This window comes from Hypomesus transpacificus, chromosome 3 (assembly GCF_021917145.1).
Source record: "Hypomesus transpacificus isolate Combined female chromosome 3, fHypTra1, whole genome shotgun sequence".
Taxonomy (NCBI): domain Eukaryota; kingdom Metazoa; phylum Chordata; class Actinopteri; order Osmeriformes; family Osmeridae; genus Hypomesus; species Hypomesus transpacificus.
This window is the reverse complement of record NC_061062.1, coordinates 8,620,079-8,633,087: the sequence shown is the minus strand read 5'-3', so window position 1 is coordinate 8,633,087 and position 13,009 is coordinate 8,620,079. Positions and strand designations below refer to the sequence as shown.

The window sequence follows — 13,009 nt, the reverse complement described above, 5'->3', positions numbered from 1 at the left end:
ATGCAATGTCAAATGTGGATCATATTGTGATAATGTAATATGATGGCATTTGTCTTTCATTTAACAGAGTCTTTGATCCAAAGCGGCACACAAATAGTGCATCTAGGAAAACAGATGATAAGGGGCAAGAAGTAAAGTGATGCCTGAGTGTCTTCTCAATCTAAGAAGTTTTGTGTGTCAGCGACAAAAAAAACATGATTCTTCACTATTTGAGGTTGAGTGTGCGTTTGCTTTTGGCTGTGTGTGTTTGTGTGTGTTTGTGTGTGTGTGTTTGTGTGTGTGTGTGGGGGAGAGCAGCAGCGTGGGTTTGCCCAGGGTTGTGACCACCTGTTGTTTCGAGGTGAATGCTGGCCCTCGATCGATGTAAAAGTGGGAACAGCACGTCACACAGACACATGTCATACACGCCGAACCCTGTGGAGCCAGGTCAAGACACGACAGTCTGGAAATGGATCACACCCAGCCATTTGGATTTCCAAGGGAGAAATCTCTCCCTCCCCCCCTTTCCGATAGTATTTATCCGAAACGGAAGCCTCTTTCTTGTGCTCCTTTCAGCTACTCTCTCTTCTCTTTCATATCCTGCTTCGATTCTCTCTCTTCCTCTCTCTGTCCCCTTCTGTACAAGGAGACAGGAAGTGGAGAGACCCACAGTTACAGCTATTTATATTAATTACCGCCCCAACAGACCTCTGGGATGGCCACTCGGAAACAACACAGGTGCACTTCAGGGGAGCAGCTCTGATTGCAGCTTCATCCTCTCAGCAAGTATTTTTGCAGACTGTAAAATAGTTAGAGGCTTTGAGCTTAATAGTCAATAACTTAAAGACAGTGATGAACTGATGGAGTAAATGTATCAATTTTACTTTGTGGCATGAGTTAGACATATTAGAATATCAAAGAATATATATTTTCCACATACTGTCTCAAATACTGAAGTGTATGGGTTAGGATTAGAGTTAAAAATACCCATCACAAATGTATTTTCTATTGTTATTACATTATAGAAGTGATATAATTTCTTTGATATACTTTTATTTTATAATCTACCAAGTCACATCACTTCCTCTTTCTGAGGGCAGGAACCTGGCAAGGAGCATAACGGTAAAGTACACACGTTGTTTGTGAACTTCCTGTGAAGCTGAGTTGGATGACAAGAGACTGTCAACAGGGGAAAAGGTATTGATTCAAATGTTCCCTCGATACAACTTGGCTAAACCCACAGCCAATATAAAGATGCTTTTCCATTCTCTTCCTGTCTCTCTGGCATGCATGCAGTATCAACCAAAGAGGATGCCCCACCATCCAAGGTGCAAGCACAGTGATACCCTCTTCTCTCTTCCTCTTCCTCACTCTCCTTTCCCCTCTGACATCTAGGCTTCCAACCACCATCTGTGGTGTGAATGGAGTCAATGCTTGCATTCATATCGACCGCGTCAGTTGAGGGTGTCTGAGGTTCTTAATGAGCAGAGGACAGCCTTGAGCCTACTCTGAGTGTGGAACACTGATATTAGGGACGCTGAAAGACCCAATCCCGAACAAACCTAATAAGATAAAATATGAATGTGAAAGTCTAGGTTTTTGACAGATGTGTAATGGAATGAGTGGCATGTGTGTCGGATAAACGGAATAACTCAAATATGTGTCTGTTCTCTGGCCAGGCTTTAACTCACTTTTTGCTGGATCCAGCTGTTTACACACGCACACACACACAAATACACGATGCAGTAATATGGGTAGTCATGTCTGGAATGTCTCATGACAGGGTATTTGCTCCATTGGGTCATGTAAAGTAACTCACTATGATGTCGACCCACTGAAATGTTCTCACAACGCAGCAGTATGCCAGTAGCCAGGACTATATACTGTATTTCCGCAATGTTCTGGATGAGAAATTGAATGGAACGAATAAGATAAACACATAATGACGTAGGGACATGGAAATGCAAGAAAAGCACAGCGAGAAAGAAAAACACAAGTCATCAAAGAGTCATACACACATACACACACACACCCTTACAAAGGCATATACACTGATGAGTCATTTGAGAGTAAAACTAAAGCGACTTTGACAGGCTCTAATTGCACTTGGTGATAAATATCAAAGCTTCCTATTTAACAGAAAGGGAGAAAGAAAGTTGAAAGTAAGAACATGAGAAACTTAGAGAAATCTAGTCAAGATTTATCTACAGTTTCAGTTCTCAACCTAGCCTGTCAAACCGATATCTGCCTGTCTGATATATATGCCTATCTGTGTTAATACCAGCGCCTGTTTAGAGATTACACACTCTATATACTTGTGTGTGCACTGGATAAGGACTTGCCTGATTTGGATACCTTTTAAACTTGATATCTTGTTTATCTTGTTGAATTATATCAAGAATATCTTCCATTTTATGTAACATTCTAGTTTCAATTTTGGAGAAAAAGAGTCAGCTTGACTCATTTTCGTTCCGTTTGTGTAAAACCCAAGCAGGCGTGCTTGTTCTCACCTCACCTTGTGCCCTGGTAGCGTCATTAGCTCACTAGCCAAACCATTAGCACCCCGTTTCTTCCTGGAGGGAGTTTGGAGCGTCGGGCTGGTGCCGTCGCATCACAGAACGCAGTTGGTCTTCGCGAAACGCTTCACCATGCCACCTTTCAGAGCATCCCGATGGCCCGGCAAAGGCGTAATTCACAGACACGCTATAGGGGACGGCGATGTGTAAGTGCGTGCGAGGCAAGGGGACCATCTGGTTAGCCCACGTGTGGGCGGGACCCCATTATGGCGCCCGGGATGCTTTGGGGAGGGTTGATCAGGCCAACGTCAATCCCTGTTCTTTCCAGGACTGAGTGTCCCCTGACACCTTTGAGGCGATGCGGTGCTTTCTAAGAATAGATGTGCCATTAGCGATGCTTAACTAGGTGGCCCTGGTGGTTCCACTGGGAGGGACTGGCATGTGGGTCTTAAATGGCCATTTGTTTACCTGAAGCTACAAGTGGTCCTCGGAGATAGCGGCTGAATTAACAAAGTGTTTAATGTGTGTTGTGCTGTGAAGCTGACTTGTAAAGTGCTTATTTGGTCTGTCTGCTTTTCTTTCTTGTGACTAAATCTTGTAAAAGCTAAGAAAGCAAATACAAATTTCGAAAAAAAAATTATCCTATTTTATATGGAATATATAGACTAAAGTCTATGTAATTCACTACATTCCCCCTTCTGTAACCCTCAACATTGAACTAGAACAACCTTTTTGGAGAAAAAAGCCTGGACTGAAGCTGCATGCAAGCCTACAATTCTAATTCCAACAACAATGGGCCGGTTGCCGATGATCCTAACTTCTCAAACAAGCACACTACCCCGGTAACAGACTGATAGATGCACTGATGTAAGACAGACAGCAGACGGTCAGATGAGCAGACCGACAAGCATTCAGAGTTCCACTGACCGTTGTTCTCCTGCGCCATCCGCAGCGCCCGCAGCGAGGTGCCAGGGCTGATCTCCAGCTGGCACATGAGCACCTTGGCACGGCGGATGGCCGGCAGAGCCTGCTGCAGCTCCTCGCTCCCCAGGACCAGGTTGGCACCGGCCACGATCACGATGGCGTTCTGACCTGCAACGACGCGGCAAAGCGAAGGATGTGACGCACAAATCCAGGGGGAGGTTTCTGAACCTATCTTTAGACACACAAGGTGAATCGACACATCTATCTATTCATCTATCCATGTTTTGTTTATTCTTATTATTCTTAGTATTTTTCCAGGTTTTCCATATATAGAAAAAATATATATAGTCATTTTTCCCGCCTGGTTTCAAGGATGTTCCATTGGATGGATATTTGTCTGACCAAGGGAGCAATTAACAGTTATATTTGACACATAGCCAAAAGCAGAAAATAACTGTCCAGTTTGCTGCTTATAACAAAAATCACTAAACATCCTCATCTGGAGGAGCTAATCGATGTCTCAATGCGTCCTTCAATATAAAATCCTGACGGGTTTCAAGTTTTTGGAGTCAGTTGCTGATAGGCTCCAGCTCTGCCTCTGCTACTTCACAATAACTCTTATATTTTTATATATATAATATAAAAACATATTTATTTTTGTCAGTGATGAAAGGGAGGACGGACAGTTACACTTTTTCAATCAGTGAATAATTGACAGTTATTCATATGAAATTCCTGTTTCAGTCATTCGCTATTCCTACGTTTCTAGTTTCAGCAGAAATGAATACCTTGTTCGAAAAACAATCAAGGCAGATAATGGCCTGGACTGGTGGCCCGGAACATACTGCAAAAGCTATATCTTTGTTTCTGATCTCAATCATTGCAGATGACATCCACCACCGACGCACGCTGGAGTACCTTAACTCTTCCAGTACCTCAAAAGGACTTCCTTCGTTGGTCATTATAAAACAGAGTGGACACCACATGCAGGCATTCATGCCCCAGTCCCACACACACACATCAAACACCATGTTACATCACCACATTCTATTTCCAGAGCGGTAGAAATAGTCTCTGTTAATTTTACACTCTGTGGGAAGTCTAAGATTTTAGTAGAGTGCCTCCATGCTGATCCTTTCTGCCATCTGAAGCACTTAACAGTCAAGTATGTGTGTATTTGTGCGTAGGTGCGGATCCGGTGCCAGTGTGCAGAGCCAAGTATACGTGTGTGTACCATAAGTCTACTGTAAAGTGTGTGTGTGTGTCATCCAAGTAAGCTTTTAAATTCTCAGCAGGCATGGCCCCTGGCCTGGGTTCACCTGCGTCGTTGACCATGATGGAGGCAGCTCCGGTGGCTGCTACAGAAGTCTGCCCAACAAACTCTGGAAGGAGAAATACAGGGAGGAGGAGGAGGAGGGGGAGGGAGGGCGGAGAGTGAGGTCATTGGAGTCACCACATTTAACAAACAGCATTTTACTACTTATTTGAACGAACCATTTTTTTTTTAAATGCTGAAATCCTACCTGTGATCAAATGCAATGTAAAAACCTTCACTGAAAGTGCATCACATTAGACGGTATTGAGCAAATGGACTTTCATCATTTCCCTATCTTACCTGTGTGTATTCCATTGTCCTTGAAATTCTGGAGGTAGTTATCGCCAAAGAAGTCTTTTCCAACCTTGGGAAAGATACAACAATAAATGAGCATCAAACTAAGAAGAGACACGAGTGAGGTCAAACTAGCTTATCGACAACTTTTCATGTGCAGTCAACAGAATCCACAATTGGCTTGTATTTTTTCCCCCCGCTGGCATACTGGCATAGTGCCGCCTCAATCACTCGTACACGCACACAAACATACACACACACGCGCGCAAACACACATATACACGGCCAAAGCGCCAAGCCTTCAAGACATGATGACCCAGCTCTGACGCCTCCTCATGTCCACCTTTCCCTCCATATTTCCCTCCCCCTATCCCCTCATCCCTCCATCCGCTCCGGGATGTCCACATCTAAAACTTGTTCCGGGTGCGAGAGGGGTCCCCATTCCCCCTTAGGCTTCATGCTACGATCCTTTTTTCCAAGACTTTTGCCAAATACGGGTACCCTACCCGCCTAGGATGTACAAAAGCACAACTGGTGTCATCTTGGCCCCATTGTCTTTGAAGTGTGGCCTTCATATTGGATGCTTTCAAAAGAGCCTGGGAGTCTATTTTGGGTTCCCCATGCCCAGAGAGCTCCTCCCGGACTTTGCAGTTATCGATCGGGTTCTTTCTTCTGACAGAGGTGGGTCTCCTGTACTTTGGTGAAAGTTTGCACTGCGCTTGCTGATTGGAGACGAAGGTTAGATAATATGGGAATACGTGCGTTTGAATGGGAGGGATGCGTAGGTGTAGGTATGCATGTATTCCCACTATTACAGTGCAGATCAAGAGAGATTGAGGGCTGAAACATCGATTGATGAGGAGTGAGAAGTGTTCCTGTTTGTCAGGTGAACAAGTGCACTTTGTAAAAAAGGAGAGCTTGGCTGGTAGGCTGGCATGGAGAGTCAAAAGACATCTCACAGGAGGTGACTAAAAAGGTTGGTTGGGTGGAAATGTGCAAGAATGTACATAGACCGAAGAAAACACCAACGTCCCACATGATTCGGTACGTTCATAGGCTACAGGTCGGCACACAAAATGGATAGTAAGACAACGGTAGACAGACAGACACTGACACAGATCAAATAAAACCTTTTTTTCGGGTTGACGTTTCTCACCGATGTCATTTCAACAGTATAAAGCTTTGTGTACCTTGGAGGTATGTCGTACCTTACAAACCATGGCGGTTTGGGCTCCCAGTCTGGCTGCCTGTATACACTGGTTGGCCCCTTTGCCTCCAAAACCGATGAAGAATCTGTGGCCGTGGATGGTCTCGCCTTCCTTGGGCAACCGTGTGGCCTGGCTGAAAGAAAAAAAGAAAAACCACATGCTCAAACACATACACACACACACACAGGTCAACTTTAATTTTCACGCGCTCCTGATACTATTGTGCTACAGATTATATTTCTTCGCTGACTCAACTATACAGTGATCAGCAGTTGGTAGGTTGCTTAGCAACCCCTAATTGTGATAATGTTAGCTTTAATGGATAGTTTAATGTTCATTGACAGTTCAGCATCTATGAGAGTCGCCTCATTAAGGCGCGCACACACACAAACATTCCCAGCCATTTACAAGCAATATTCCCAGAGATAGGAAGGTCATATCATGTCATTCACCCAAAACAATGTGTAAGTGACTAAAGGTTGGGCGATGGCACGCCCTCCACCTCAGGGCTGTCAGGGCACGAGCCAGTGACATCAGACAGGTCTGTCTGGCTATTTCTTTCTCCAATCACAGACAGTCCCAGTGAGTAACAGTAGACCCAGACGACTCAAGTGTTAAGCTATGGTTTGGCTCTGTTCCAACACTTCTCCGGGTCAGAGGGTATGTCAGTGGCAAAATCTGGTCATAAACTTGTTTTGTCTTGCCCCTGCTGTGATTAAGCTCTAAGCATGTGTGATTTAGATGTGTGTGGGTATGTGTGTGTGTGTGGTGGATAAGACTAAAATACAGCAAGTCTGCAGGAAAAACAGTCCATAGCCCACCCCAAATCCAGCTGCCTGGATGTTGACAGGGGAGATTGGAGGTTGTTTTGCAAGAAACTAGAGGACACAGAGGAAGGCAGCTGAGCTGGCGTTCCTTCTCTGTAAGATAACGTGTGTAGGAGACAAACAGGGAAAAAAGACGACAAGCTACTTTCAAAAATCAGTAAGTAAATCCCATATAGATGTCCCTGATAACTTACTGAACAGAGCAAAATAATAATAAAAAAAGAAAACGCATACGTATTTTCTCTTTCAATATTAATGCTTAGCATCCTTCTACCCCTTTTCACACACACACTGAAATGGACCACGGTATCAAAAGTACATAACAGTTACATTGATATATCAAAACCACTCATGTCAATGGAACTACATAGCCATCCCTATAGTAAATAGTTTTTGATATATTGGCCTTAGTATGTAATTAGATAAGGTAAGGGCAGTATGGGATATCAAAAATGTGAAAGAAGGCACAACATGTGGGAGGGTATACATTTGTATTCAACTCCACCATTGTGAAGACTTTTGCACTACGGTCTGCTGCACTTACTATATGCATATCCCTTTGGATAAAAGCATCAACCAAATGAATACATGTAAACGTATTTGTCTACCTCGACCTTGCTGCTTTCCTCATGCTTCTGTATCGTTTATATTGAACCTTCCTTACTATCTGTGGAAGAAAGTTCTCCATATCCACTCGAATGGTGTGACTTTCAGTTCAGTTCTGGGTTTATAAGTATTAGACAACCAGCTGATTTGGAGCGACATCATTCTCTAAACAGTGAGGAAAAGAATACTGACCCATCCAAAAAACACAGTGGTAGCAAAGTGCCAGTATAAAAAATATCTTCTGGTGGCGTCGCTGGTTAACAAGCGGCATCTATAGAGGTGGTTACATTTGACGAGTCAGAGGACTCGAGTTTGCCTCCAGCGTGGGTGGACGGGTATGAGGACTGGGGGAAAGGTATACTGATGAGTGGCGCGATGACACAGATTACCCAGACAGTCAACAGCTGTGTGCGCGTGTGCTACATCCTAGACCCGTGACTTATCAGTGCACAATACAGGTTCATGAAAGAACACATCGATGAAGAAATAATAAGACAGAATACAGAAAACATGAAGCAATAACTGATCTTAGGATTGTGATGAACACAAACACATAATAAAGCACTGATAAGTCCCACAGTCTTCTGACTGACAGTTAGGTTCAACACCCCTCTTCCTCCTCGGAGAGAGGACACTATTGCCATTGTCTGTTTGCGAGACCGAACCAGACGGCTACGTGCTAAAACCTCAACCACGGAGCTTGTGCAGACTTTTGTTTTCTCTCACGTAATCCAAAAGGCCACAACAGGTGTTTGGTGACGTCTTGTTCTAAGACGATTTGTTTTAAGGCCATATTGGCTTGGCATCGGTTAGACTGCTGAGTAATGCAGGAAGACTATAGGGACAGCTAGGGAGCCCAAAGTCCAAAGATAGACTCACACAGGAAAGCAAAAACACAATCTTTTTCCATTTAGACTGATGTATGAATGGAAGCTGAGCTAACCTGACCAAACAAATCCACCAGGATGAGATAGTTACTGCCACATTCAATCGCTATGGTATAAGTGGGGATCGTGCTAATGTTGCCGACTGTCAACTATTTCCTTATCGGGCAAATTACGTGTTTAAGCCAGAATCTTATCATAAAGGTTAAAGGCTTAATAGAAGGAAGGATAGGAACACCTTTTATGGGCATACTGAGTCATGGCTGGATGGGTGGAGAAGGAGATCTTATTTGATTGGTCACTTTATTGGTGTGATTGTATAGTCTTCAGCCAATGGCTACATTCTCGCACAACTACTAATCCGTAAGGGCACGTTGTTGTGGGGTAAACGAACAAGTGTAGGTCTTTGCCCTTATTATAAAACTATGTAGCTAAATCAGGCCGTAACCAAGGGTTTGCCTGAGTTGGCCTTTGGTGTATGAGCCCAATGTGTCAACACATGTCATCTGAACTTACAACTAACCTGGTCCCTGGTACTTGGGTTGTGAACCTTGATCACCATAAGGTTTAAGATGTAATCCAGAAAAAATTGTCTCTGCACGTTCCAAGTTTTAAAGAGGTTCCCTTCTAAAAGGTATAGGACATATACAGACCACTAATGAAGTGAGGCTAACTCATTGGAGGTGGCGTTCAGCGGGTTTCAGTGGGGTTCAGCGGGGTTCAGCGACTTTATGCAATACAAATGTTTCAGTGTGCTATCAGAAACTTGAGCAGCAAAATGTATGCATTGTGGAGCAGTAGGGGGCACTAGTTGGCTTTGGCAACAGCTTAGTGACGGGCCATGATGCAGAAGGGAAAAGGGAACAAGAGAAAACAAGAAATGGACAGACATGGAGAGTCAGGACGAGTGGATGGGACAGGCACAGCGCTACCCCAACACAACACATCTTTTTTTATTTGCTTATTTATTCATTTTTGGAGACAACTGGATTTTCTGACATCAAAGCCATGCATATAAATGTGTTGAGTGGAAATGAATTTCAAGTATCCTCTCTCACTCTCCCCCCCAACCTTAGACTTCCCCCCCACCCTCAAGCGAAACAGTTCCTGTCACCATCACATCATTGTAGTGCTTAACTGATGCAGCTCCAGCCTTCAAAGTGCAAACTCAATTTCTAATGACTAAACACATTTATCAATGTGTTCAAAGTTGATCAGGCTGAACCAAAAGGTCGCGAACAGAACTGATGGATGCAAAGAAAGAATGAGAAAGTTTCTTTCTGAGACTCTTTCTGAATTGAGTAATAAAATCAACATTCCAATGACATCTACCATCAGCTTGCAGTTTTTGACGATAAACTTTTGAAAAACCTGATAAGAAAAACAATGTGTTGTGAAACCCAGAGGTCAAAACCAGGGTGACAAATGTTGTTTCGAAATGAGCTCTGCAATGTTTGGCACTCAGACACTCCCAAAATTCACTTGAACTGATGACGTACCATTTGTGGTAAAGACTTAACCAGTTTGAGGCATTTGCATCATCCACAGTTTGCTCACTATGAATCAAACTGGATCATTGGCTCATTTTGGCTATTTCAACCCTTTGAGAATTGTCTCGTAAGGATAATGGAGAAACACTGATGTCATATCCACCTCCTGGGTCAATGATCAGATCAATGGACCTATGGAACTGTATTACACAGCCTCAGTTTAGATGATTTCCTCAGGTCCTGACCATAAGTGATAGTGTTTGTGTTGATAACTCAATGTGGGAAATGGTGGTCATCTTCCTTACTTTCTTTGAAAAACTGAAAAATGTTAAAAAGATAGCTCCCCTTAGAATATAAAGGATTATTAGGAATAATTCCAGTCATTAGTCTACCTGGATCCTAAATTGACAGTGGAAATGTCAATGGATGTCCTTCTCTTTGCAATGGTTTCCTTTCCTCCTCCAAGCATATACACACAACAAAATGTACACAACATAACCCATGCCTTGAATGTTTTAAGTTAAATGCTTTTGGTGTGCACTGATACCTGTATGACAAGAGTCAAGCCTTTATTTCCCTCACCTCCATGTGATAATCAACCATCCTGACTATATGTATTAATAGCCTAGTTGGGGTGAGTAAAACAAGGCAGTTCCCTTATCTGTCTTTCCATAATGTGTCTCAGAATCCATTTTAAGACATTTGAAAACACCCACACATTATTTCCATGGGCTGAAACGTCAAAACTGCCATGACAACTGGACAAATATAACCCTGACATGTTGCACAGAGAGTGTTTAGCCAACCCAACCCCTACAAAAAACAGGTCAGAGACACATGGTTACCAGCACTGAAAATATAATTGTGACTCCAACACAATGTGTATAGTTGTTAACCACTATCTTCTTCTTAAGAGGAACCAAATATAGACTTGACGAACTTGACATGTTGTCTGCATTTGACCTAAACCTAGTTGTGCAGAAACCTGGGACATGACTCGCCTAACAAATAAAAACAACAAGCAGTTTCTAGGAACTAAGAAGACACTAAGAAGATACTGTAGAATATACTACAGTAGCAGAAACTAGGGTATTTTACAAGGTCTTTAATATAATATAATGTATTCTTTGGTAAATAAAACAGGTGCTGAACTCACTCACCTGACAAGGTCAGTCATACACGATCCCACCACCACGACATCAAAAGCCTCTTCCGTCATTACCTACTGGCCAAAGACACAGACAGGGCCATCTGGTTACTTCATGAACGTGTAGTTTTACGTATAATTATGTCTGATGCCAATAAGCAGTATGTTACACAAAGTTAAACATTTCCCTTGTGTTTAGTGTTAAGAATTGACAATGTTAACATATTCAGGGAGCCATTTACATGGAATGACATTAAATGGCTTTAAAAATAAACACAGCTATAAAAATGGTATACCGTATCAGACCATCACCTGGGGGCATTCAAGTTAAAAGGCTGCCTAGCTTACCGTAAATACACAACAGCACAGTAAAGAAACTCCAATTATTGTCAGCTGTAACATTACGTGAACCAATAAGAACAAGATAAAAATAGTGCTTTCATAGCTAGCCCAATTGGATGAATGCCAATTTGAACAGTGTGATTATTTCAATGCAATACCACGTGACTGAGTAAAGCTTTGCAAGAGCTTTAATTAATTAAATCCTTGGTGTATATGAGTTAATGCTAGTGTGCTAATCTCTTCAAATCTCCTGCTAGGCAATGGGGCTTGGAAAGCTTGGCCGCTGGCAGTAGGACAGCTCAATTCTCCCACATCTCTGCAGTATGTTGTCTTCACTTTCCGACTAGATTTCCTTCCCCCACTTTACCCCTACTGCAGTAGATTAAAATTAGATCCTCCTTGTCCGACCACTCAGAAAAGGACTGAAAAGATGGGGGGAAAAGGACGAATTTGACTCTCCTGACAAAATGTGTAGCCAAGTCTTTGACCATCCCATGTTGCTGGTAGGCTACTAAAAAGTATAACAGCGTGGTTTCATTGAGAGTAGTTAAATTGATCTAGCACAGTGTGCAGTCAATGAATGTGATATTTTATATTTTCTTCACAAAAAAATTGCCAAGGCCAATCAGTCTGAGGTAAATACAAAAAAAATAAAAATAATTGTATCTGAGTATGTAAAGTTAACATTGAACATGTTGAAAAACACTACACAAGGGTTAACAAACTGTGTACGCTTCAATGTACAACAAGACATTTGACAGCTTTCACTCATTAAGCTACACTGTGCCGTCCCTCTGGAGAGGACATCATTATGAGAGCATTGTACAAGCACTTTCTTTTGAAAGAAACAACTGAGTTAAAGGACAAAATTTTAAAAGCAGGATAGTTAGCTGGTTTGTATCAAGCAGTACTATACACTATTACATAGAACTTTCATTGGCAGAGTAATTAAAATTGAAGTAGAGATAAAAAATGAAAACAAATCAGCCTGAATCGGGAGACTGCACACAAAACACAGAGCTTTGTCAGTATCAGAAACAGACAAGTTACAGGCTGTAGGATTAAAACATTGCAGAAAAATAGCTGCCTGTGTGACTGATACCTCGCTGAAGCAGAACTCTTACATGAGAATATGTTTTTAAAAAATGCCATCAATTGTCAAACTAAAAAGGCAGGCTACATCGATTTCAAGATAGATAGAAAAAGGAATGACCATGCATTGATTAGCCTATACCTATAGTGTGATCCAGTGTTCGAATAAACCAAAAATACCCTGCAGAGGATATACTTAAACAATATGTCACGTTAGTGGCAGAGACCAAGACTCATGCATCCGTGCAAAGAAACGTACTTGAAACCTATTAGTTGATCTGTACAGATTTCCGTGTTAGGCTATTTGATTGTTCTTAAATAATGGCTTTGACATTTAGCCCATGAGGCTAAAGTTTAGTCGGCAAAGTCCATATTCTGCTTGGAA

At 42.4% G+C, this 13,009-nt stretch overlaps 1 protein-coding gene across 5 annotated transcripts in view; it reads right to left on the bottom strand.

Moving 5' to 3' along the window:
• The window catches only part of rbks (ribokinase), a 26,883-nt gene extending 13,874 nt beyond the window's left edge, over positions 1 to 13,009 (bottom strand). For 2 of the 5 annotated variants that reach the window (XM_047044937.1, XM_047044977.1), the window contains exons 1-6: positions 12,884 to 13,009; positions 11,204 to 11,268; positions 6,237 to 6,369; positions 5,035 to 5,098; positions 4,739 to 4,801; positions 3,423 to 3,587 (exon numbers count right to left, since the gene is read on the bottom strand). In XM_047044937.1, the coding sequence (XP_046900893.1) occupies positions 3,423 to 3,587; positions 4,739 to 4,801; positions 5,035 to 5,098; positions 6,237 to 6,369; positions 11,204 to 11,262 (484 nt within the window). In that variant the 5' untranslated portion in view covers positions 11,263 to 11,268; positions 12,884 to 13,009. The other 3 variants (XM_047044949.1, XM_047044960.1, XM_047044970.1) reach the window with 3 other exon arrangements.